Here is a 20,454-nt window from a genome sequence, read left to right as displayed (position 1 = left end):
AATATATCCGGATTAGTGTGGACATGGCCTAGGACTGACAACCTCAGCTTCGTCTAAATTTGGTACGTGCGCCTCAACCTGCACGCTAGTTGAAAAAAAAACAGGAGCATTTCAGGGGCTTGTTCCAAGTGGAACTCGAAAGCACTTCTAACATCATGAAGTAAGGTAATGAGCATAAAGGGTTTACCTTGCATCTGTGGTATGTAGGGTGCGAGTAGCTTTCCTCTCTTCTTTTCATAGCCCTTCTGTGTGATGTCTCCTGCAAAGAGAGAGAAAGTTTTGAGTCACCGAGTCATCTTAATGACACTGAGTCAATCTTAACACAACCTAAAAATTAAACATTAAATGTCATTATCACTACATTTCCATATGAACCTTCTGACTTTCGGCCACGCTTCTTATACAAGTCTGGTGCTACAGCAGAAAGCAGCACACACTCACTACCTTCGACAACAAAAAAACCCTAACAACCCTCAAAACTGAATCAAATCCAATGGAAAAATCCAGAGCTTTGCAAAAGAAAAAAAAAACTGTAATAGGGCATGAAGTTACAAACATACAAACCGTTTTTATGGTAGGCAGTCATTGGTGCAAGAATGATGACGCTCCTTAATAATTAACAAATAGTCTAATTAACCAATAGAAACAATCTTCTTATTAAACTCTATACCATACTCAGACAGCAAAACAGACAGACCTTATACACAGGCAGGATAACAGACCAGAATCCACTTCTCCAGCTACCAAAACAACTTACTGCATTCCTCACATTCTGAATATGTAACTCATTATCCTGAATGTAGCTCACACAGCACACGCCTCGAATCACCACACTGCCCGACATGCTTATTTACAAACAGCACTTGTCCCAAATCACTCCACTAACCGCAACGCTTACTTACACAGCACTCGTTAAGGATAGGGCATGTAGGAAAATTTATAATTAGCACACAAATAAAACAAATCCTTCATCAGCTGTGCAAGCAAAGCACAGAGAATAATCATACCTCTCAAATGACACAACTGTGCAGTTTAAAAGGTTAATCTGGAACCGTTTGATTTAAGTCTTGTGTTTATTTGTGATCAGCACACAGAAACAAAAAAGTGTATATTCGCTGACACAAAACAGATCCTGCATGTGATCAGGGAACACAAAAAAAAACTAAACTAAAGCTAAATACTAACATGCCACAAACACAACGGCAAGTTTCATAGCTTGGCAACACAAACTAGGATCATGTCCTGTGAGTATGTCACTATGTGATCAGTATGAGTGGGTGTCAGGATCTGTATCTGTGTTTGTCAGTATTAGTGTCAGTATCATTAGCTTTGTCAGTGTAGTGTCAGTGTATTATTGTTAATGTTAGTTACAGTATAATAGTCACTGTTAGTATGTTACATCAGCAACAGTTAGCATCAGTGTCATTGCCAGTATCAGTGTCAGTATCTTTGTCAGTGTCAGTTTTACTGTTAGTATCAGTGTGAGTATCTTTGTCATTGTCAGTGTTAATGTTAGAATCAGTGTCATTATCTTTGTCAGTGTCAGTTTTACTGTTAGTATCAGTGTGAGTATCTTTGTCATTGTCAGTGTTAATGTTAGTATCAGTGTCAGTATCATTGTCATGGTGTTACTGTTAGTATCAGTGTCAGTATCTTTGTCATGTTGTTACTGTTAGTATCAGTGTCAGTATCATTGTCATGGTGTTACTGTTAGTATCAGTGTCAGTATCATTGTCATGGTGTTACTGTTAGTATCAGTGTCAGTATCTTTGTCATTGTCATTGTTACTGTTAGTATCAGTACCAGTGTCAGTATCATTGTCATTGTTACTGTTAGTATCAGTGTCAGTATCATTGTCATTGTCATGGTGTTACTGTTAGTATCAGTGTCAGTATCATTGTCATTGTCAGTGTTACTGTTAGAATCAGTGTCAGTGTTGTTGTCATGGTGTTACTGTTAGTATCAGTGTCAGTATCATTGTCATTGTCAGTGTTACTGTTAGTATCAGTGTCAGTATCATTGTCATTGTCATAGTGTTACTGTTAGTATCAGTGTCAGTATCATTGTCATTGTCATAGTGTTACTGTTAGTATCAGTGTCAGTATCATTGTCATTGTCATAGTGTTACTGTTAGTATCAGTGTCAGTATCATTGTCATGGTGTTACTGTTAGTATCAGTGTCAGTATCATTGTCATGGTGTTACTGTTAGTATCAGTGTCAGTATCATTGTCATTGTTACTGTTAGTATCAGTGTCAGTATCATTGTCATTGTCAGTGTTACTGTTAGAATCAGTGTCAGTGTTGTTGTCATGGTGTTACTGTTAGTATCAGTGTCAGTATCATTGTCAGTGTTACTGTTAGTATCAGTGTCAGTATCTTTGTCAGTGTTACTGTTAGTATCAGTGTCAGTATCTTTGTCATTGTCAGTGTTACTGTTAGTATCAGTGTCAGTATCATTGTCATTGTCAGTGTTACTGTTAGAATCAGTGTCAGTGTTGTTGTCATGGTGTTACTGTTAGTATCAGTGTCAGTATCATTGTCATTGTCAGTGTTACTGTTAGAATCAGTGTCAGTGTTGTTGTCATGGTGTTACTGTTAGTATCAGTGTCAGTATCATTGTCATTGTCAGTGTTACTGTTAGAATCAGTGTCAGTGTTGTTGTCATGGTGTTACTGTTAGTGTCAGTGTCAGTATCATTGTCAGTGTTACTGTTAGTATCAGTATCATTGTCAGTGTTACTGTTAGTTTCAGTATCATAGTTACTATAAGTTAAATACACTGAGAATATCAGTGTCAGTATATCATTGTCAGTGTTAGTTACAGTATCATAGTCACTGTTAGTGCAGTGTTATATCAGTAACAGTTAGTGTCAGTGCTACTGCGAGTATCAGTGTCAGTGTTACTGTTAGTACCAGTGTCTGTATCATTGTCAGTGTTTCTGATAGTATTGGTGTCAGTATCTTTGTCTGTGTTTGTGTCAGTGTATCATGTTCATTGTGAGTTTCAGTATCATTTTTATTGTCAATCTCAGTGTTACTATATCAGTGTCAGTATCATTGTCAGTGTCACTGTTGGTATCAGTGTCAGTGTCTGTCAGCATTAGTGTTAATGTCAGTATCATCATCAGTGTCAGTCGCAGTAACTGTCACTGTGAGCACCAGCATCAATGCCAGTGTCATTGTCAGTGTCAGTGTCATTATCAGGTACCTTAATAAATTTCAGCATTATTGTCAGTGTTACTGTTAGTATCAGTGTCAATGTCTGTCAGCATTATTGTTAATGTCAGTATCATCATCAGTGTCAGTCGCAGTAACTGTCACTGTGAGCACCAGCATCAATGCCAGTGTCATTGTCAGTGTCAGTGTCATTATCAGGTACCTTAATAAATTTCAGTATTATTGTCAGTGTTACTGTTAGTATCAGTGTCAATGTCTGTCAGCATTATTGTTAATGTCAGTATCATCATCAGTGTCAGTCGCAGTAATTGTTAGTAACTGTTGTTAGTGTCAGTGTCATTATCAGGTACCTTAATAAATGTCAGTATTATTGTCATTTATTGCGCATGTCAGTGTACCAATCTGTGCCAGCATGTACATATCAATGTTTCAGTATAATTATCACTGTCAATGTCACTTCTGTATTTAGGTCAACTCCATCCATCCATCCATCCATCTTTCTTTCTTTCTTTCTTTCTTTCTTTCTTTCTTTCTTTCTTTCTTTTGTTTTCAGGAAATGCTCATCTGGTTCAGTTTCTTCATTATTATTATTATCGATCATAAGAAATAACCAACCTTAGTGACATGGTACAGCTCTCAAATGCCTTCAGGTATCATCATTAGTCATTTATATACAATTTCCATCATACCGCTATCCAAAACGCTAATGAAGTGTTATAAACAGCCTCGTTGTTCCATGCATATTTGTTTACCAGATTTGACTGTTAGTCAGGCAATTTTATACACTAATGGAAGCAATTTCGGCAGATTTCCCTTACATGAGACCTCAGCATGATGCAACATTCTGGCTGTTTAAGCCAACAGAAAGGCAGGAAGGAACGAAAGACAGAAATATAAATCTCTTCTGGGAGACAGAGATTTTTCAGTCGACAAAAGATTAAGTGCCACAATATGTGGCATTCTGCTGTAACTGGCATTTTCCCAGGACAGAATGGATAGAGATGAATGGAGAGATGTTGGATGTAAAGTGGTAAAGAGTTAAGGTCAGGTGGAGAGATTAAATGATGCCTAGAGGAATAGATACTATAGAAATGGATGAACAGAAAGAAGAACGAATGAATGAAAGTCTATACAACAGCCGCAATAGATTTTTTTGAAATATTCCAAGATATACAAAACCATAAATACTAATCCAGATATTCGCATCTCAAAATAACTACCCATCAGCATAATCACACTTTATACTGATGACTGATGAATGGATAGATGGATAGATGGATAGATAGATAGATAGATAGATAGATAGATAGATAGATAGATAGATAGATAGATTAAATCACAAAAAGGTGAATCAACTGAATTGATAGATGGCGAAGAAGTTTTGGAGAGATACTGTAATTCGATGGATGAATGGATGGTCGGATGAGTAAGAATTTTTGTACATATAATTGGATGGATGCATGAATGGATGGATGGAAAGCTGGATGGGTAGATAGATAGAATGTGTAATAGATTAAAGCCTATTAATCAGCCTGAGCTATGTTACAGAGAGTGTGGAATGAAAGTGGCTAAATAAGGGATGGACAGATGGATGGATGGATATGTCCTAATTTTAGTTACATTTATGCATGTATGTATGTATGTATGTATGTATGTATGTATGTATGTATGTATGTATGGAGGTATGTATGTATGTATGGAGGTATGTATGTAGGTATGTATGTTTGTATCAATGGATGGATGGACGGATGGATGGACGGAGAGTATGCAACACAAAATAAAAAAAAATAAAAAACATTTGAATTAGAATTCTAAACCCAGACACATGCAGTCACAAGCAAGCACACATACAGTATACAGATCATCCTCTTGTGGTCTAAACACAGCCGTTTAAGGTTTAATACTTTGTCTGAAACACTGTAGTGACTCTGATGTATTGCACTGAGATGTTTAATCCCTGTCTCTTTCCCCCTGACCAGAATGAAAACACGAAAACACAGCGTGAAGAGCCTGAATATTCCACAACAAAAGGCATATTGAGTCAGAGACGGACAATGCTGAAGAATTGGACATGCTCACAAAGCATAGAATTACAAACTCCCTGAAACAAAGCAGAGGATAGGGATGCTGGGAAACCCAGTGCAGTGAAACAACTGAGACACAAACAGATGAGTCAATAGTCCTCAAACATGTCTTACTAGATAGAGACAATGTCAATGTCGGTATATGCAGAGATGCTAAGATGATACAGTATTTAGCACATGAAATAACAACAGCTATATTTTAGCTACCATTTTAGTAAAGTAAGAGTGTGTGTGTGTGTGTGTGTGTGTGTGTGTGTGTGTGTGTGTGTGTGTGTGTGTGTGTGTGTGTGTGTTCATGGTGCACTGTGATGGACTGGGATCCCATACTCCTGCCTCATGCCCACTGTTCCCATAATCAGCCACCGTAATCTTCATCACGATAAAGCACTACCTAAAGATGAATGAAAGAACAATTACAGCAGCATTCAGTCACATCATGAAGTGGAAGAATTTCAAAAAATATCTAAAAATAGAAATGAATCAATACCATAAATTTATTCGAAAGGAAAGTGGTGGCACAAGCGTTTAAGGCTCTGGATTGTTGATTGGAGGATCAGGGTTCGAGCCCCAGCACCACCAAGCTGCCATTGTTGGGCCCTTGAGCAAGGCCCTTAACCCTCTGTGCTCCAGTGGTGCTGTATCATGTCTGACCATTATTACAAAATAAATGCTTCATCTTCTGAAGGTTTAAGTTATACATTTGACTGACTGATGGCTAATATGTATAGTCATTGGTGTGATCTTATATAATATCTTACTTTCATTCTTACTTTCATTCTCATTCCGTACTTTTATATCGTTTCTCATGCAAGCTTCTCGCTGTGTTTCTCGTCTCTCATCTCATTTAATTTCTTTCTTTCTCGGTTTCAGTATAATTCAATTTCGGCTTTTTATTTATTTATTTAATGACACCTAGTTGTTCAGGTGACTGTGTGTTAGTGTGTAAATACAACCACAAAAAGTAGAGTACTAATAATAATAATAGATCAAATTATTCTTTCTCTGTTTCTGCATGTTTTTTTTTTCTCTCTTTCAGACTTTCTCGCTGTCTTGATGTTAAAGAGCTCTGTGTCAGCTCTTACGTGTAGACATCCATCAACCCTGACAGAGTTGGTTTGGATAAAAGCTTTTTTTATGACGGGAGCCTCTGAAAGAGTACAAATCTCTAGAGATTAATAGCTCACAATCCCTTACCACACTGTGTGTCAGTAAAACTAACACTGCCCTCAAACCGCCCCGGTAACGGCATTCGAATAAAACATGTATGCGGTTTTAAATATGATAGAGCTGGGATTATCGAAGGCCTATCACGGGATCATAGATATCAGCATTTTGTAGAGTATTTTGGAAAAAAATCCTGACTGAAGATGAGGAGTGAAGGTCAAAATGGACAAACATGTATCTTTAATACTGTGGAGAAAAGAGAGAATAATATCTCCTGCTGTAAAGGGTGAGGGTGTGTGTGTGTGTGTGTGTGTGTGTGTGTGTGTGTGTGTGTGTGTGTGTGTGTGTGTGTGTGTGTGTGTGTGTGTTTCTGTGACAGAGGCTCTGCATGGAATTTGACCCTCATTTGACCTTAACACTCGGCACTGTCCAAACAACAAAACACGTCCATTACACACTGTTACCACAGTGACAGGTCTCTCTCTGTCTCTCTCTCTCTTTCTCTCTCTCTCTGTCTCTCTCTTTCTCTCTCTCTCTGTCAGTCTCTCTGTCTCTCTCTCTGTCTCTCTCTCTCTGTTTCTCTCTCTCTCTCTCACACACACACACACACACACACACACACACACACACACACACACACACACACACACAGTCACATGTCATGCTTTATATCACAGTTACCTCTAATTATACCTCTCTCTCTCTCTCTCTCTCTCTCTCTCTCTCTCTCTCTCTCTCTCACACACACACTTTCGCTCTTTCTCTCTCTCTCGCACACTTTTTCTCTCAGTTTGATTTTCTCACAAGCGTCACAAAAAAACAGCAGGAGAAATGAGTTAGACTGTGAAAAAACAGCAACCTGACACACCACAGGACGTTTAACACATTATATGCACACTACTGTTTTCTACTGTTTTTAGCCACACACATGTACACACACAAACACACACAAAGACACAGAGAAAGTCACACACATTCCCAGATGGCTGGAGCTTCTGCTTGGGCACTGAATGAGAACTCGATAGGTGCGAGAGTGACGTTCATGCCTCATTAGGGGTCCGAGCACTGCTGCGTGTAAATAAGAGACGTTTTAATTACTAAAAGTCAAAGCATTAAAGGTTAAGTATCAAAAAGCACGTGTTCTTCGGTTTAGACTTGGGGTAGAATTAGAGGTTTATGAGTATTAAGGTACAAACACTGGAATAAGAGTTAAAATCCTCAGCAAAAATTCTGATGGTAGTTCAGTGGTAACAATAGCACCAAGCTGCCACTGCTGTCAGGGTGTCTGCCAAATGCCTTAAATGAAATAAATAAATACATACATACATACATACATACATATAGGTCGGGGCATGGTGGCTTAGTGGTTAGCACGTTAGGGATTTTAGGTGAGTTACTGAGTGAAATTTGCCACAAGCCACTCCAACAAATACACACACACAAATACCATGGAATGGAACGGCATTTTTAAGCAATTAAAAATAAAATACAATACAAAAAAAGATTTGATTAGAAACTGGTTCAGATTAATCATCTGTCTGTTCTGACTGGTCGGCAACATACAACCCGATTTTGTCGATGAATGTCTAATATGGGAGGCACAGTGGCTTAGTGGTTAGCACGTTTGCCTCACACCTCCAGGGTTGGGGATTTGATTCCCGCCTCCGCCTGGAGTTTGCATGTTCTCTCCGTGCCTCGGGGGTTTCCTCCGGGTACTCCGGTTTCCTCCCCCGGTCCAAAGACATGCATGGTAGGTTGTTTGGCATCTCTGGAAAATTATCCGTAGTGTGTGAGTGAATGAGAGTGTGTGTGTGTGTGCCCTGCGATGGGTTGGCACTCCGTCCAAGGTGTATCCTGCCTTGATGCCCGATGACGCCTGAGATCATCACAGGCTCCCGGTGACCCGAGAAGTTCGGATAAGCGGTAGAAAATGAATGAATGAATGAAAACATATAAAGGTCAACGTTACAAGTCCTTTGAAAACTCTGTACTTTTATATTGTATGCATAATATAACTCAGAGGGTCACAGCTTACACCCTCTTTTAACTGAAGAGATCACTGACAAACAATACCTGAGTCACAAACCATGCTATCTTGCAAATGAGAGACCTCTCTATATTAAGATCAACTATCTATCCTGGTCATATTAGCTCTTTTGACATCTTTGACATTTTTCTACAGAAGCAATGAAAAAGAGAAATCAGACAAAACTGTAGATGAAAGATTAGATGGAAAGATGCACGCAGTAAGGATTGTCTGTTCTGCCGAGAGAACTTTATTTACTCTATTTATCGCTATCGAGTACATTTCCAGGAATCGTGCGATGTTCGTATTTATTCTGGCTGTTCCTTAATAGATGGGAAAGAACAGGATTCTGAAGGTTCCACCTCCTCTCAGCTGTTTCTCTCACTACAACATTCAATTCAATTCAATTCAAATTTATTTGTATGGCGCTTTTAACGATGGACGTTGTCTCAAAGCAGCTTTACAGAACATACGAAATATAGAAAAAGAAGTTTAAGATTAATATTAGACTTATATTTAAATGTGTTTGTATTTATCCCCAATGAACAAGCCTGAGGTGACTGAGGAGACTGTAGGGAGGAAAAACTGCCTTAAATGGAAGAGGAAGAATCCTTGAGAGGAACCAGACTCAAAAGGGAACCTCATCCTCATTTGGGTGACACTGAAGGGTGTGATTATACTAGAAACTGTGATAAACTGTTATAAACACCAGAGAGTGTTATTATGAACAATATCTGTATTGATTAGGAGCTTGTTGTCCTGAAAGACCACATGGAGTTGGAATCTTCTGAAAATATCAAACATGCTTGAAAATTTTATAGCATCTGCAGCAGCTCGCAGACGGAGAAAATTGTTCCCAAATCACTCCTATGGCACAAGGGGTCACCTTGAGGGTGTTTGTGTGTGTGTGTGTGTGTGTGTGTGTGTGTGTGTGTGTGTGTGTGTGTGTGTGTGTGTGTGTGTGTGTGTGCACAACATGTCCTGAAGGTATCCAAGACAAATGACACTCATTTTCAACATTTTGCCTGATTCTTATAAAACTTATTTGAGCTCTCATGTAGAAACATCTCGAGACATCTGGACATGGATCAATAAGAGTTGTGTTAATGTGCCTATAATTATTTTTCTAATGAATGTGAAAACTAAACTATGACATCCGATTCAGTGTGTGTGTGTGTGTGTGTGTGTGTGTGTGTGTGTGTGTGTGTGTGTGTGTGTGTGTGTGTGTGTGTGTGTGTGTGTGTGTGTGTGTGTGTGTGTGTGTTCAGCCATCAGCTAGCATAATGAATGGGCAAGAGTAATGAATAGCTGCACATCAATTACAGCTAAATGAGAGGAAAACAATGGTGACTCTGTGCGATAGACACAAAACCCAGACCTCCTCTCTGATTATCCATTCATTCATCCACCACATCTCCCTCTCTCACATCCCTCCCTCTCCATCCCTACTCCATTCATTATCTGTCTCTCTTTCGCATCTCTCTACTTCTAAATTCCGTTTTCTTCCATTCCCCATCTTTCATACACTCTTCTTTCACTCACACACCTATCTCTCTCTCTCTCTCATATATCTGTCATTTCAATCACCTCCATCGCACACTATCTCACTCAGACACCGTGAGACGCATCACATGTCTTACAGCAAATCCTGTTCCCTCAGTAAGGACGAAGGTGTGAACACGGTTAGCTAGATTCTTAGGGACAGAAGGAGAAGTGAAGGAGGATGTGAAAGGAAAAGACAGAGACAGAAGGATAGTAGAGAATGAAAAAGCAGTTGTAAGGACCGGGATTAGAAAGAGTAAGAACAGGATAGGAGGAGAAGGAGAGGATCTGTACATGTGGAAGAAAAAACAGACAGGAAGCCAAAAAAAAAAAAGAGTGCGAGAGATGAGAAATGGTGTTGACGCAGAATGATATATGGAGGTAGAAAGAGGGAGGAAAATCAAGCGGCATGTTTGGGGGGGGGTTGTGAGACAGAGAGAGAGGAAGAAGGGAGTGGGTGAGAAAAGGCAACAGAGGAATGTAGAAGAAAGAAGAGGGGAAATGAGAGAGAGAAAAAAAATGAGAAAGCGAGCGAGAGAGAGCGAGAGAGAGAGAGAGAGTGCAGCTGTTAAACCACTCAGAGTTTGATGGAGAGAATTAAGAAATGAAAGACAAGAAGAAGAATAAAAGTAGAAGCATGTTACTAAGGAGAAACCTGTTTGGTCTGTTGTTCAGATCTCACACAGAGCCGCATTTCTCACATATGTTCCATCTACTGAAGTCTTTCCAGATCTAAAGCCTTTCCAGAAACATCCTTATGATCACAGCACAGATTTCGTTTTAAGAACGATACATCATATGAAATTATTCGAGCAATTACGACTTATTCTTGAGCCTTGCATTCGTCCAGATGTTCGTCGTATTAGCATCCCTTGCTGTTTTATTCAAATTACCATTAAAGTAAACATCATTTTTTAACTTTTATTCTTTTACATTAAACAGATTCATTTCCACTAACCAGTCAATCTGACTTACAGAACCTCAATGACAACTATATAATAACGCCAACGACAATAATACAGTCAGGGACCCACTAGGAATACATCCCACACCTCTAGGGGTCCCCAGATACCATATTGAGAGCCATGGATACAGTAAGCACACAGAGTTGTATTCAGATCTCTGAGTTAACCACAGCTCGATTCATTCTGGATTCGTTTTGGGTAATTCCCGCGTGGTGGATATGACATTTGCGCTCACTGGCTAAAAAAAAAAAAATGCCTCGCAGCAGTAACAAGCTTCGAATGAATGTGTGTCGATGTACGCTGTCTTTAACTCCTTGAGGACAATGCAGACTAATCTTCAGAACTCATGTATTGATTTACATGTTTCAGATACATGGCACTATGGATGTGATGTTAGTTTTATATGTAGCAAACATGTGGCTAAAGTGTTGGCCTACCGATTGCAATCCAGCCGGCCAGGTCCACCAAGCTGCTAGTGCAGGGCTCCTGAGCAAGGCCTTTAACCCTCACTTGTGTAAAATGAGCTAAAATGTAAGTCACTCTGTATAACGGTGTCTGCCAAATGCTGTAAATGTAGATACAGGCCAAGAGCCTCAGTTAAAGTTTAAGGATGAGGTTCCCATTTGAGTCTGGTTTCTCTCAAGGTTTCTCCCTTTACCGTCTAAGGGAGTTTTTCCTCGCCACTGCTGCCTGAGTCACCTCAGACTTGCTCATTGGGGAAAATACATACTGTACACATTGTGAACTAAAACTATCTAATATTAATGTTGAATTTTGTATTCTATTAATCTTTATATTATTCTTTATATTAACCTTTTGTTCTATGTTTATGTTCCTGTAAAGCCGCTTTGAGACGATGTCAATTGTAAAAAGCGCCATACGAATAAACTCGAATTGAATTGAATTGAGCTTATATCAAACATTAAAATTGGGAAAAGTTTACTTGCTCTGGCTTTAACTGTGGCATGGGTATCGGTACCAGATGGGCTGGGCGAGTATTTCAGAATCTATTAGGATTCAGACACAATAATCTCTAAAGTAGAGGTCTACACGGGTCCACTTAGATCTGAAAACCCGAGGTCCAACCCGAGGTCCGACCCGAGACCCGAGCGGGTTCAGGTCTAAAAGTTTCATGTGTATCTCAGACACGGTGAATAATAGCGGCATCGGGTCTCGGGTAATTTAAAATAAATGTGTTTTTACCGAACGGACCAGAGAAGACCCAAACTACTGTATCTCGTGTGTGTATCGACTCGAGTCCTTTTCCAACCTCTCCTCTTTTTGCCAAGACCGCTTGCGACATCGTGTGACTGGCAGTAAGCTAATTTTCGTTGAAACAGACCTGTCAATCAATTTTGAATCCACGCTGTAGCTGTTACTTTAGTGTAGAGTTATGCAACATTCGGGTCCAGTCGGGTTTAAAAAAAATTGTCAACGGGTCTGAGTCAGACTCGGGTCTAATTTTTTTGGGTTTGTCTCGGGCCGGGTCTTGCTTTAAAAAAAAGTAAATTATGCACCTCTACTCTAGAGTTTACACAGAATGGTGTGAAAAACAAAAAACATTCACTGGGTAGAAATTCCTTAAATGAGCTCAGAAGATTGGTTTGAGCTGCCAAGAATGTTACAGTACCTCAAATAATCACTCTTTACAAAGCATGTCGATTTACTAGTGATGTAAACTTCTTCTAAATCTCTCATACCAGTCCTTTTTTTTTTTTTTTTACAGACTATGCATTACACTGTTTTTTTTTTCCTGTCTATAAAAGTAACCATAAAACAACCCTCTCTGAGGTATATTATATCGTCTGTATGGATGTGTTGGTAAACATTCTGTCATATCCTGTGGAAAAAGAGCTTTTACCCGTTTATCACACTATAGAGACACTTCAGGAAGTGGACTGTGTAGAAACCGAAAAAGAAGTTTAAAAGGTAGAGAAATAAATTGTAGATGACATTTAAAAGGTCAAATAAGTGATGCTTTAGGGATTTTAGGTGAGTTACTGAGTGAAATTTGCCACAAGTTGCGATGGGTTGGCACTCCGTCCAGGGTCTATCCTGCCTTGATGCCCGATGACGCCTGAGATAGGCACAGGCTCCCCGTGACCCGAGAAGTTCGGATAAAGCGGTAGAAAATGAATGAATGAATGAATGAATGGTTCAGATTAATCATCTGTCTGTTCTGACTGGTCGGCAACATACAACCCGATTTTGTCGATGAATGTCTAATATGGGGGGCACAGTGGCTTAGTGGTTAGCACGTTCGCCTCACACCTCCAGGGTTGGGGGTTCGATTCCCGCCTCCACCTTGTGTGTGTGGAGTTTGCATGTTCTCCCCGTGCCTCGGGGGTTTCCTCCGGGTACTCCGGTTTCCTCCCCAGGTCCAAAGATATGCATGGTAGGTTGATTGGCATCTCTAAAAATTGTCTGTAGTGTGTGAGTGATTGTGAGTGTGTGTTTGACCTGCGATGGGTTGGCACTCCATTCAGGGTGTATCCTGCTTCGATGCCCGATGACGCCTGAGATAGGCACAGGCTCCCCGTGACCCGAGGTAGTTCAGATAAGCGGTAGAAAATGAATGAATGAATGAATGAATGAATGAATGAATGAATGAATGAATATATAGAACACTGTGAAAATATATCTGATTTGAAACTCACAAAAGTGACCACAGTGTTTTTCGTCCATGCATAAGACCTTACGCTTTCTGGCAGCATCTCTAACAAACAGTCCTTCCTTGTTCTCTGGGGACTTTTAGCTAATTGTGAGAAGAAAATGAAAAATTGGCTCTCCATAATTAGTTATTAGATTAGACCACTGCCAGTCATTGTGTATGGAGTCCAGAATAAAAGAAATGCACAAAAAATAGCAAGCGAATATAATTATAATGAAAAGGACAGATAAGGACAATAAATCTCCATATATTATATATTACTTATGTTATTATTCGACATTTATTTATAATATTACCTTCTTCTTATTTTAATTAAATTCATCCGCACATTATTTGAAGGTTTATCAGTCGGTTTCTTGAGCGATTGCTGCGGCCTTGATTTGGCTGCAGCATTTTTCATCATTTCTGAAGCAACTTGAGAACTTTTTTGTGAATTTCTTGCAGAAACCTACTAAATTGGCAAAATTGCAAGCACAGGATTCTGCTTTTATACTCCTACCAAGTGTAATTACTGTCTGTGAAAGCTCATATGAATGGAAGAGGAAAGAAAATAAGTCTAAATACAGATGAATAACAAAGCCAGAAACAACGGGAACATCAATATAAATAACAGCAAAAAGCAAATAGAATACAAATAGAAATAGAAAAATAGAATCAGTGATAATTTATGGTAAGAACACAAAAAAATATATCAATAATAATAATAATAATAATAATAATAATAATAATAATAATAATAATAATAATACATGTTTTTTTTCTCTCTGTGATTGTGCTGTGAGTCTCTGACGAGGAGGAGGGTGATTACTTACACACTGGGGGACATGGCAAGCAATCTCATTGTACACACACACACACACACACACACACACACACACACACACACACACACACACACACACACACACACACACACACACACACACGCTTGGCTGGAGTACTCCCAGGAGCACAGCTGTCACTCAAAATCCTGCTCTTATTTCTAACAGAAAGAATATTAAGCAGCAGACAGAAAGTGGAGCTCTCAACTCATCTGATGTAACATCTGCCCCTTCACAAGTAAAAGCTGGAATCTTCTTCTCAAGATGCTATCAAGCTCCGCAATCAGTCCTTCACTTCTTAACCCATCAGCTTCACCTTCATCATCATGGAAAGAGTGAAAAAAAAAAAAATCTGCCGGACTTTCAATCCTACCCTGACTCTTACACTCTTGACTCTTGACTCTTTTTCATCCGCTGTGTGAACATTGTTGGTTGGATCGCTTATAAAAGTCAAAGCACACCTTTCCTCAATGAGCTGGTCGATTTGACACCTCATTCATGAGTCTAGGAGAAAAGCTGCAGGACAAGTTACGCACCGAAATTTTGTCCGGAAGAAGAATAATTAGTGTGCAAGATAAGAATGCAAGCACCATTAAATATAATATAGACTTAAATATAGACTTTACCTAGCCTACTAGGGGCAAAATTTTCATAGAAAAGTTCCAAAAAACCCCCCAAAACGGTTATTTTTTTTTACACAAATGTTTATATTAGGGGGGCACGGTGGCTTAGTGGTTAGCACGTTTGCCTCACACCTCTAGGTTCGGGGTTCGATTCCCGCCTCCGCCTTGTGTGTGTGGAGTTTGCATGTTCTCCTCGTGCCTCGGGGGTTTCCTCCGGGTACTCCGGTTTCCTCCCCCGGTCCAAAGACATGCATGGTAGGTTGATTGGCATCTCTGGAAAATTGTCCGTAGTGTGTGTGTGTGTGTGTGTGTGAGTGAATGAGAGTGTGTGTGTGCCCTGCGATGGGTTGGCACTCCGTCCAGGGTGTATCCTGCCTCAATGCCCGATCACGCCTGAGGAGCACAGGCTCCCCGTGACCCGAGAAGTTCGGATAAGCCGTAGAAAATGAGTGAGAGTGAGAGAGAGTGTTTCTATATTTAAAGTAAACAATGTTATCAAACCCAATTCAGCTCTCTGAGATGCTCCAAATGCTCATCCGTAAGAATCTGAACTCTGAAACCGCCTAAGTTATTTTTTTAATCTTATGCCAACAGAGAGAATAACACGTCTTACACTGAAAGAAAAGAGTCCTGACTCATTTTATATCAGTCTTGCGACTTGCAATAAAAGGATTAATTTGTTTACTTATCGAACTGATTGTTCCATAAGTTGATTTCCATTCTTCCAGGTTACTTATAAAAAATGGTTAATGATGCAACATCTGGAAATGAACAGACTTTATTCAAGACAGCAAGTTATTCCCATCTGAAGAAACCAACTCTTCGTCTCTCAAACAAAAATGCAATTACTGACTGCTTTCACTTCTCTAATCTTTAAACTCTCATAGAACAGCCTCAAGGTCCCAAACTCTCTTGATTCTAAGAAGCACATTCCATAAAAAATGTCCTTATGACCTTCACCTAGAATCTCCATATATTCTCAATATTGTAAAGTTTAAAATGAAGTTATTATTTAGCGCTAATATCTATCCCTAATGAGCAAGCCTGAGGCGACGGTGGCAATGAAAATCTCTCTGAGATGAAATCTTGAGAATAACCAGACTCAGAAGAGAACCTCATCCTCATTTGGGTGACACTGCACATATTAAATAAATGTCTATGTAAATCATGTCCTTGTTCCATCAATAATGTTCTGAGAGGCACTGAATGCAATTGGTTTGCATCATACCCTCTATGGTTGGTCATTTCAGGATACATCTCTTTAACAGATCGACATCTCCTTTGTGCAGACTCTCCACTGGTGTCCCACAAGGCTCAGTACTCAGTATAGTCTCATGGCGAGCTCATATCCTTACACGGGTTTTCACCTCACCAGTGTTTATTATGCAGATGACACTCAACCTACTGTATCTTCTCCTCATCATGAAGGAATAAAAGTGTTTTACCTGCTATACCGTCTCCCCAACATGTTTCAGACTGATAGTACTGATGAAGCCCTGACCTCATAAACAAGTAAGAGGATGTATTTACAGATAAAGGCTTCAAAGCACTTCTGTAAGTCACTCTGGATAAGAGCATCTGCTCAGTGCTTTACATGCACATCTTAATTTCACACTCGTCATTTACATTTACGGCATTTGGAAGACGGCCTCATCCGGAGAGACTTAAAGAAGTGCTTTGAAGACTCTATCGGTAATACATCCTGATGCTGGTTCACCAGGTCACGACCTAAGAATACCATCAGTACTAAAAACTCTGGAAGGAAATGTAGTAAGAAAACAACAAAGATTTTTTTTTTCTGTTCTTAAGTGCTAGTTTAAGTATTTCAGGTTGAGGTAAGTCTTGATGTCGTTTGAAGACAGTGACTCAGCTGTTCATACACATAGAAAACGTTTATACCAACAACTCAGTGACAGAACAGAGAAGAGTATTGATGCGGGTCTTCCATGTCCCCTGAGAGATGGGATTAGTCGAGCAGTGCTGGAGGATCCATGGGAGCACTGCAGGGATGGATAAGTGCTCATCACGCTAATAGAACTGACTTTATACATAAATAAAGATGCAAAACTGGCAAAGAATCCCCAATAAACACACACTCATTAAGCAGGTTCAGACCTATTAGACATTCATTCATTTTCTACCACTTATCCGAACTTCTCGGGTCACGGGGAGCCTGTCCTCAGGCGTTATCGGACATCAAGGCAGGATACACCCTGGATGGAGTGCGAAACCATCACAGGGCACACACACACACACACACTCTCACACTACGGACAATTTTTCAAGAGGAAACCAGAGTACCCGGAGGAAACCCCTGAGGCACGGGGACAACATACAAACTCCACACACAAGGCGGAGGCGGGAATCGAACCCCCAACCCTGGAGGTGTGAGGCAAATGTGCTAACCACTAAGCCACCGTGCCCCCCTATTAGACATTAGACATTAGACATTAGACATGAGACATGATCACAATCAGATATTGTGCACAACATCCAAAGGCTTTGAATCATCATGAGATAAATCGATTGTAAGACTTCGCATCCTGTATGTGTGAGTCCTGGTTATATAAAGGTGTGTGTATGTGATAGAGAGCAGGTGTATGCGCTCAAATCGTAGATCAGAAGAGCGTGAGCGTGATAGCAGCTGTTCCAGGAAGTCGGAGCTAAATCCAGGGTGTGTGTTATGTCATTTTTCACAATTTCTATATCATATAGATATATAATCATTATATTTCATTTGATTTTTATATATGATTCCTGCAAAAAAAAATAACATTCACAAACATAATTTAAAGTTATATACGGAATGGCGGAAATGGCAATTTTTTAAAATGGTTTAAAATGGTACCATTAAGGACCTTTGCAAACATTTCAAAACATTTATATGAGATTTTTTTTTGCATAATTTCCAGTAGAGGGAAACCTGGTGGGTCTTTTCTTTACCAGTCCTTTTGTCTGTGTGTATATGTGTGTTGATGCTCGACTTGTAGTTACTGACCCAGTGTAACATTAAATAGTCTTTTCCTGTAGTTGTACACACTACAAGACCTCTTCCTTTTCCTCCATGTGCTCAACACACACAAACACACACACACACGCACACACACGTACACGCACACCACAAAATACACTGCAACATAATAGAGCAGTCAGCCAGCAGGAAGGAGGTAGGAAAAACAAAACAGGCACTTCCTGCACTGCAGGCCAACATCTAACACAATGAAGAAAGAACAACCACAGAAAGAAAAAGAGAGAAGGAAATAAATTAGGCTCACATAACAGCCCACAGAACCCCAAAATAGGCCCGGAAATACGTGAATTAACCAAAGGTTGTCCCCAAAGAACCAGGAATGTCCCTGAATAGAGCACTAAAATCTCCAAATTAGCCACTCCAGAAGGTTGTGGAAAAAAACTGTTCAGGGCCAAAATAGTTTCAATAAACTGCTACTCGTTCTTGGAGAAAAGTCAAATGTCTCCAATGGTATCATTTTTAAGCAGAAATCTTTCACCAAACAGCTTCATGTTGACAAAAAATTCCCCTGAACGTACCCTTGGAGAATTGTACCAAAAGGTTTTGATAACCAAATAAAAACCAGAAAATTCCTACTAAATGCTACAAAGAAATCCTCAGTTTACCTTAAAAACTGTTCAGGAAGGAAAATAGAAGGAAAAATATAAATAAAGACCCCAAACATGCTGATCATTAGCTACATAACAAAACTAAATTTCCCCTAATTGTCCCAAAACTTCTGTATCAGGTCCTACAAAATAAAATAATCAGCAATCTCAAATAACAGCTTTTAAAAGTGCTTTAATATTCCAAATGTGCCCTAAGCAGCTCCAAAACTGCTCTGTGTGGTTACAAATTGCCCTGAAACCTTCCGAAGAAATTGTGCCAAAAAGCCCTGAAAGGCCTGAAGGCTTTTCTTTTCGGTTCAAACACAGCTCGAGAACTGTTCCAGAAACCCCTGAGAGTCTGCGTGAAGTGCTTGAATTAGCCTATTTTTAGTGACTGTTTTAAAACACTAAGTAGGAAAAATCTCTGAAATCTAAAGCTTTACACCACGACGGTGACCTATCACACACATTAGCATCTTTTTCTCACATAATTGTCTCACAACTCCAAATAAAATTTTCCCAAATGCGACTTTGACGCTCATCACTCTATTGTGACTTTTTATCTTGCATTTGCAAGCGAATAACTCGTGACTGTAATCTTAATTCCATAACTGTGAGTGATCGATGCTCACTTGTGACTTTATATCTTGTAATTGCAAGTTAGTATCTTATATTTGTGTATTTTTTTTATTTCATGATTGTAAGATCGCTCAAAATTGAAATTTAATCTTGTAATCGCTTACAAGAAGGTTATTATCTCATATTTATGAGTTATTATCTTACAATTGTGACTTTTTAGCTGGTAAATAAAACTGCACTACATTTTTTTTATCTCATAATTGCAAGATATTTTTTTACTTTCAATGGTGACTTTTATCTCGTGAATTTTCATTTCAAATTCATTATCATTATCAGCTAATTGTGAATTTTTATCTTGCAATTGCGAGTTAATGTCTCATCATTGTGCTTTTTGTTTCACGATCGTAAGATCGCACAATTGTGACTTTTTATCCAACAAATTTCTTTCTTTTTTTTATCTCACAGTTAATAGTTCTCACTCATCTGCAACTTTTTAGCTTGTGATTGTAAGTTAATTTCACTTAATTTTGAGTTCTCACAACTGTGTGTAAATATTCTATACTTGGGTGATAAATCTGTGAAATATTTGTCTCATATGTGGTAAAAAAAAACAAGCTTCAATAACCGTGTCCTCCATCTAAACTGTCACTGATATCCTGAATGCAATCTCTCCCATTTTTTTTTCTTTTACTGTCATTTTAGTTTCTTGTTTTTAAATGATCTCAATCAGTCACTGTATTTAATCAGCACCCGGTTTTAATACGTGATTAATCAGAGCACGTCTGAGACAGAATTAACGTTTGACGAGTGTGTTTTGGCTCCAGTTTTTATCTGTGTTTGGAATCGAGCCGTCTTTGGCAGTCAACGCGTGTGTGCATGAGTGACGGTGATATGGCGGGGCCAGTCGCCCAGGCAACGCTCCCGGGGCGCCGTTTCCTCCAGAGAAAAAAAGGCGCAGATGGTGGAAGTGTATGTGCATCAGCAGTGTCAAAGTAAAACACCCTCTATACTTCACATGCAGGGCACATACACAGTCACAGGACACACGACACAAACTCACATACACACTAGGCTTTACCTGAGACATAAACATTTGACACAGATATCTGTAAGATATAAATGTGCGATTTTTTTTATATCTACCACAGGAACTACTGTTCCTCAGGTTTGGTGACATCAGCAGT

At 39.3% G+C, this 20,454-nt stretch overlaps 1 protein-coding gene across 9 annotated transcripts in view; it reads right to left on the bottom strand.

Annotated features, from left to right (window-relative positions):
* The window catches only part of dip2a (disco-interacting protein 2 homolog A), a 126,458-nt gene that overhangs the window by 68,084 nt on the left and 37,920 nt on the right, over nt 1–20,454 (bottom strand). For 7 of the 9 annotated variants that reach the window (XR_003443034.2, XM_027162566.2, XM_027162564.2 and 4 more), the window contains exon 2: nt 188–259. Coding sequence is in view for 8 of the 9 variants with exons in the window: in XM_027162566.2 (XP_027018367.2) it covers nt 188–259 (72 nt within the window). In the remaining variant the exon portion in view is untranslated. The other 2 variants (XM_047815071.1, XM_047815070.1) reach the window with 2 other exon arrangements.

This window comes from Tachysurus fulvidraco, chromosome 6 (genome assembly GCF_022655615.1).
Source record: "Tachysurus fulvidraco isolate hzauxx_2018 chromosome 6, HZAU_PFXX_2.0, whole genome shotgun sequence".
Classification (NCBI taxonomy): domain Eukaryota; kingdom Metazoa; phylum Chordata; class Actinopteri; order Siluriformes; family Bagridae; genus Tachysurus; species Tachysurus fulvidraco.
The sequence above is the reverse complement of the archived record's forward strand: the minus strand, read 5'-3'. Positions and strand labels throughout refer to the sequence as shown.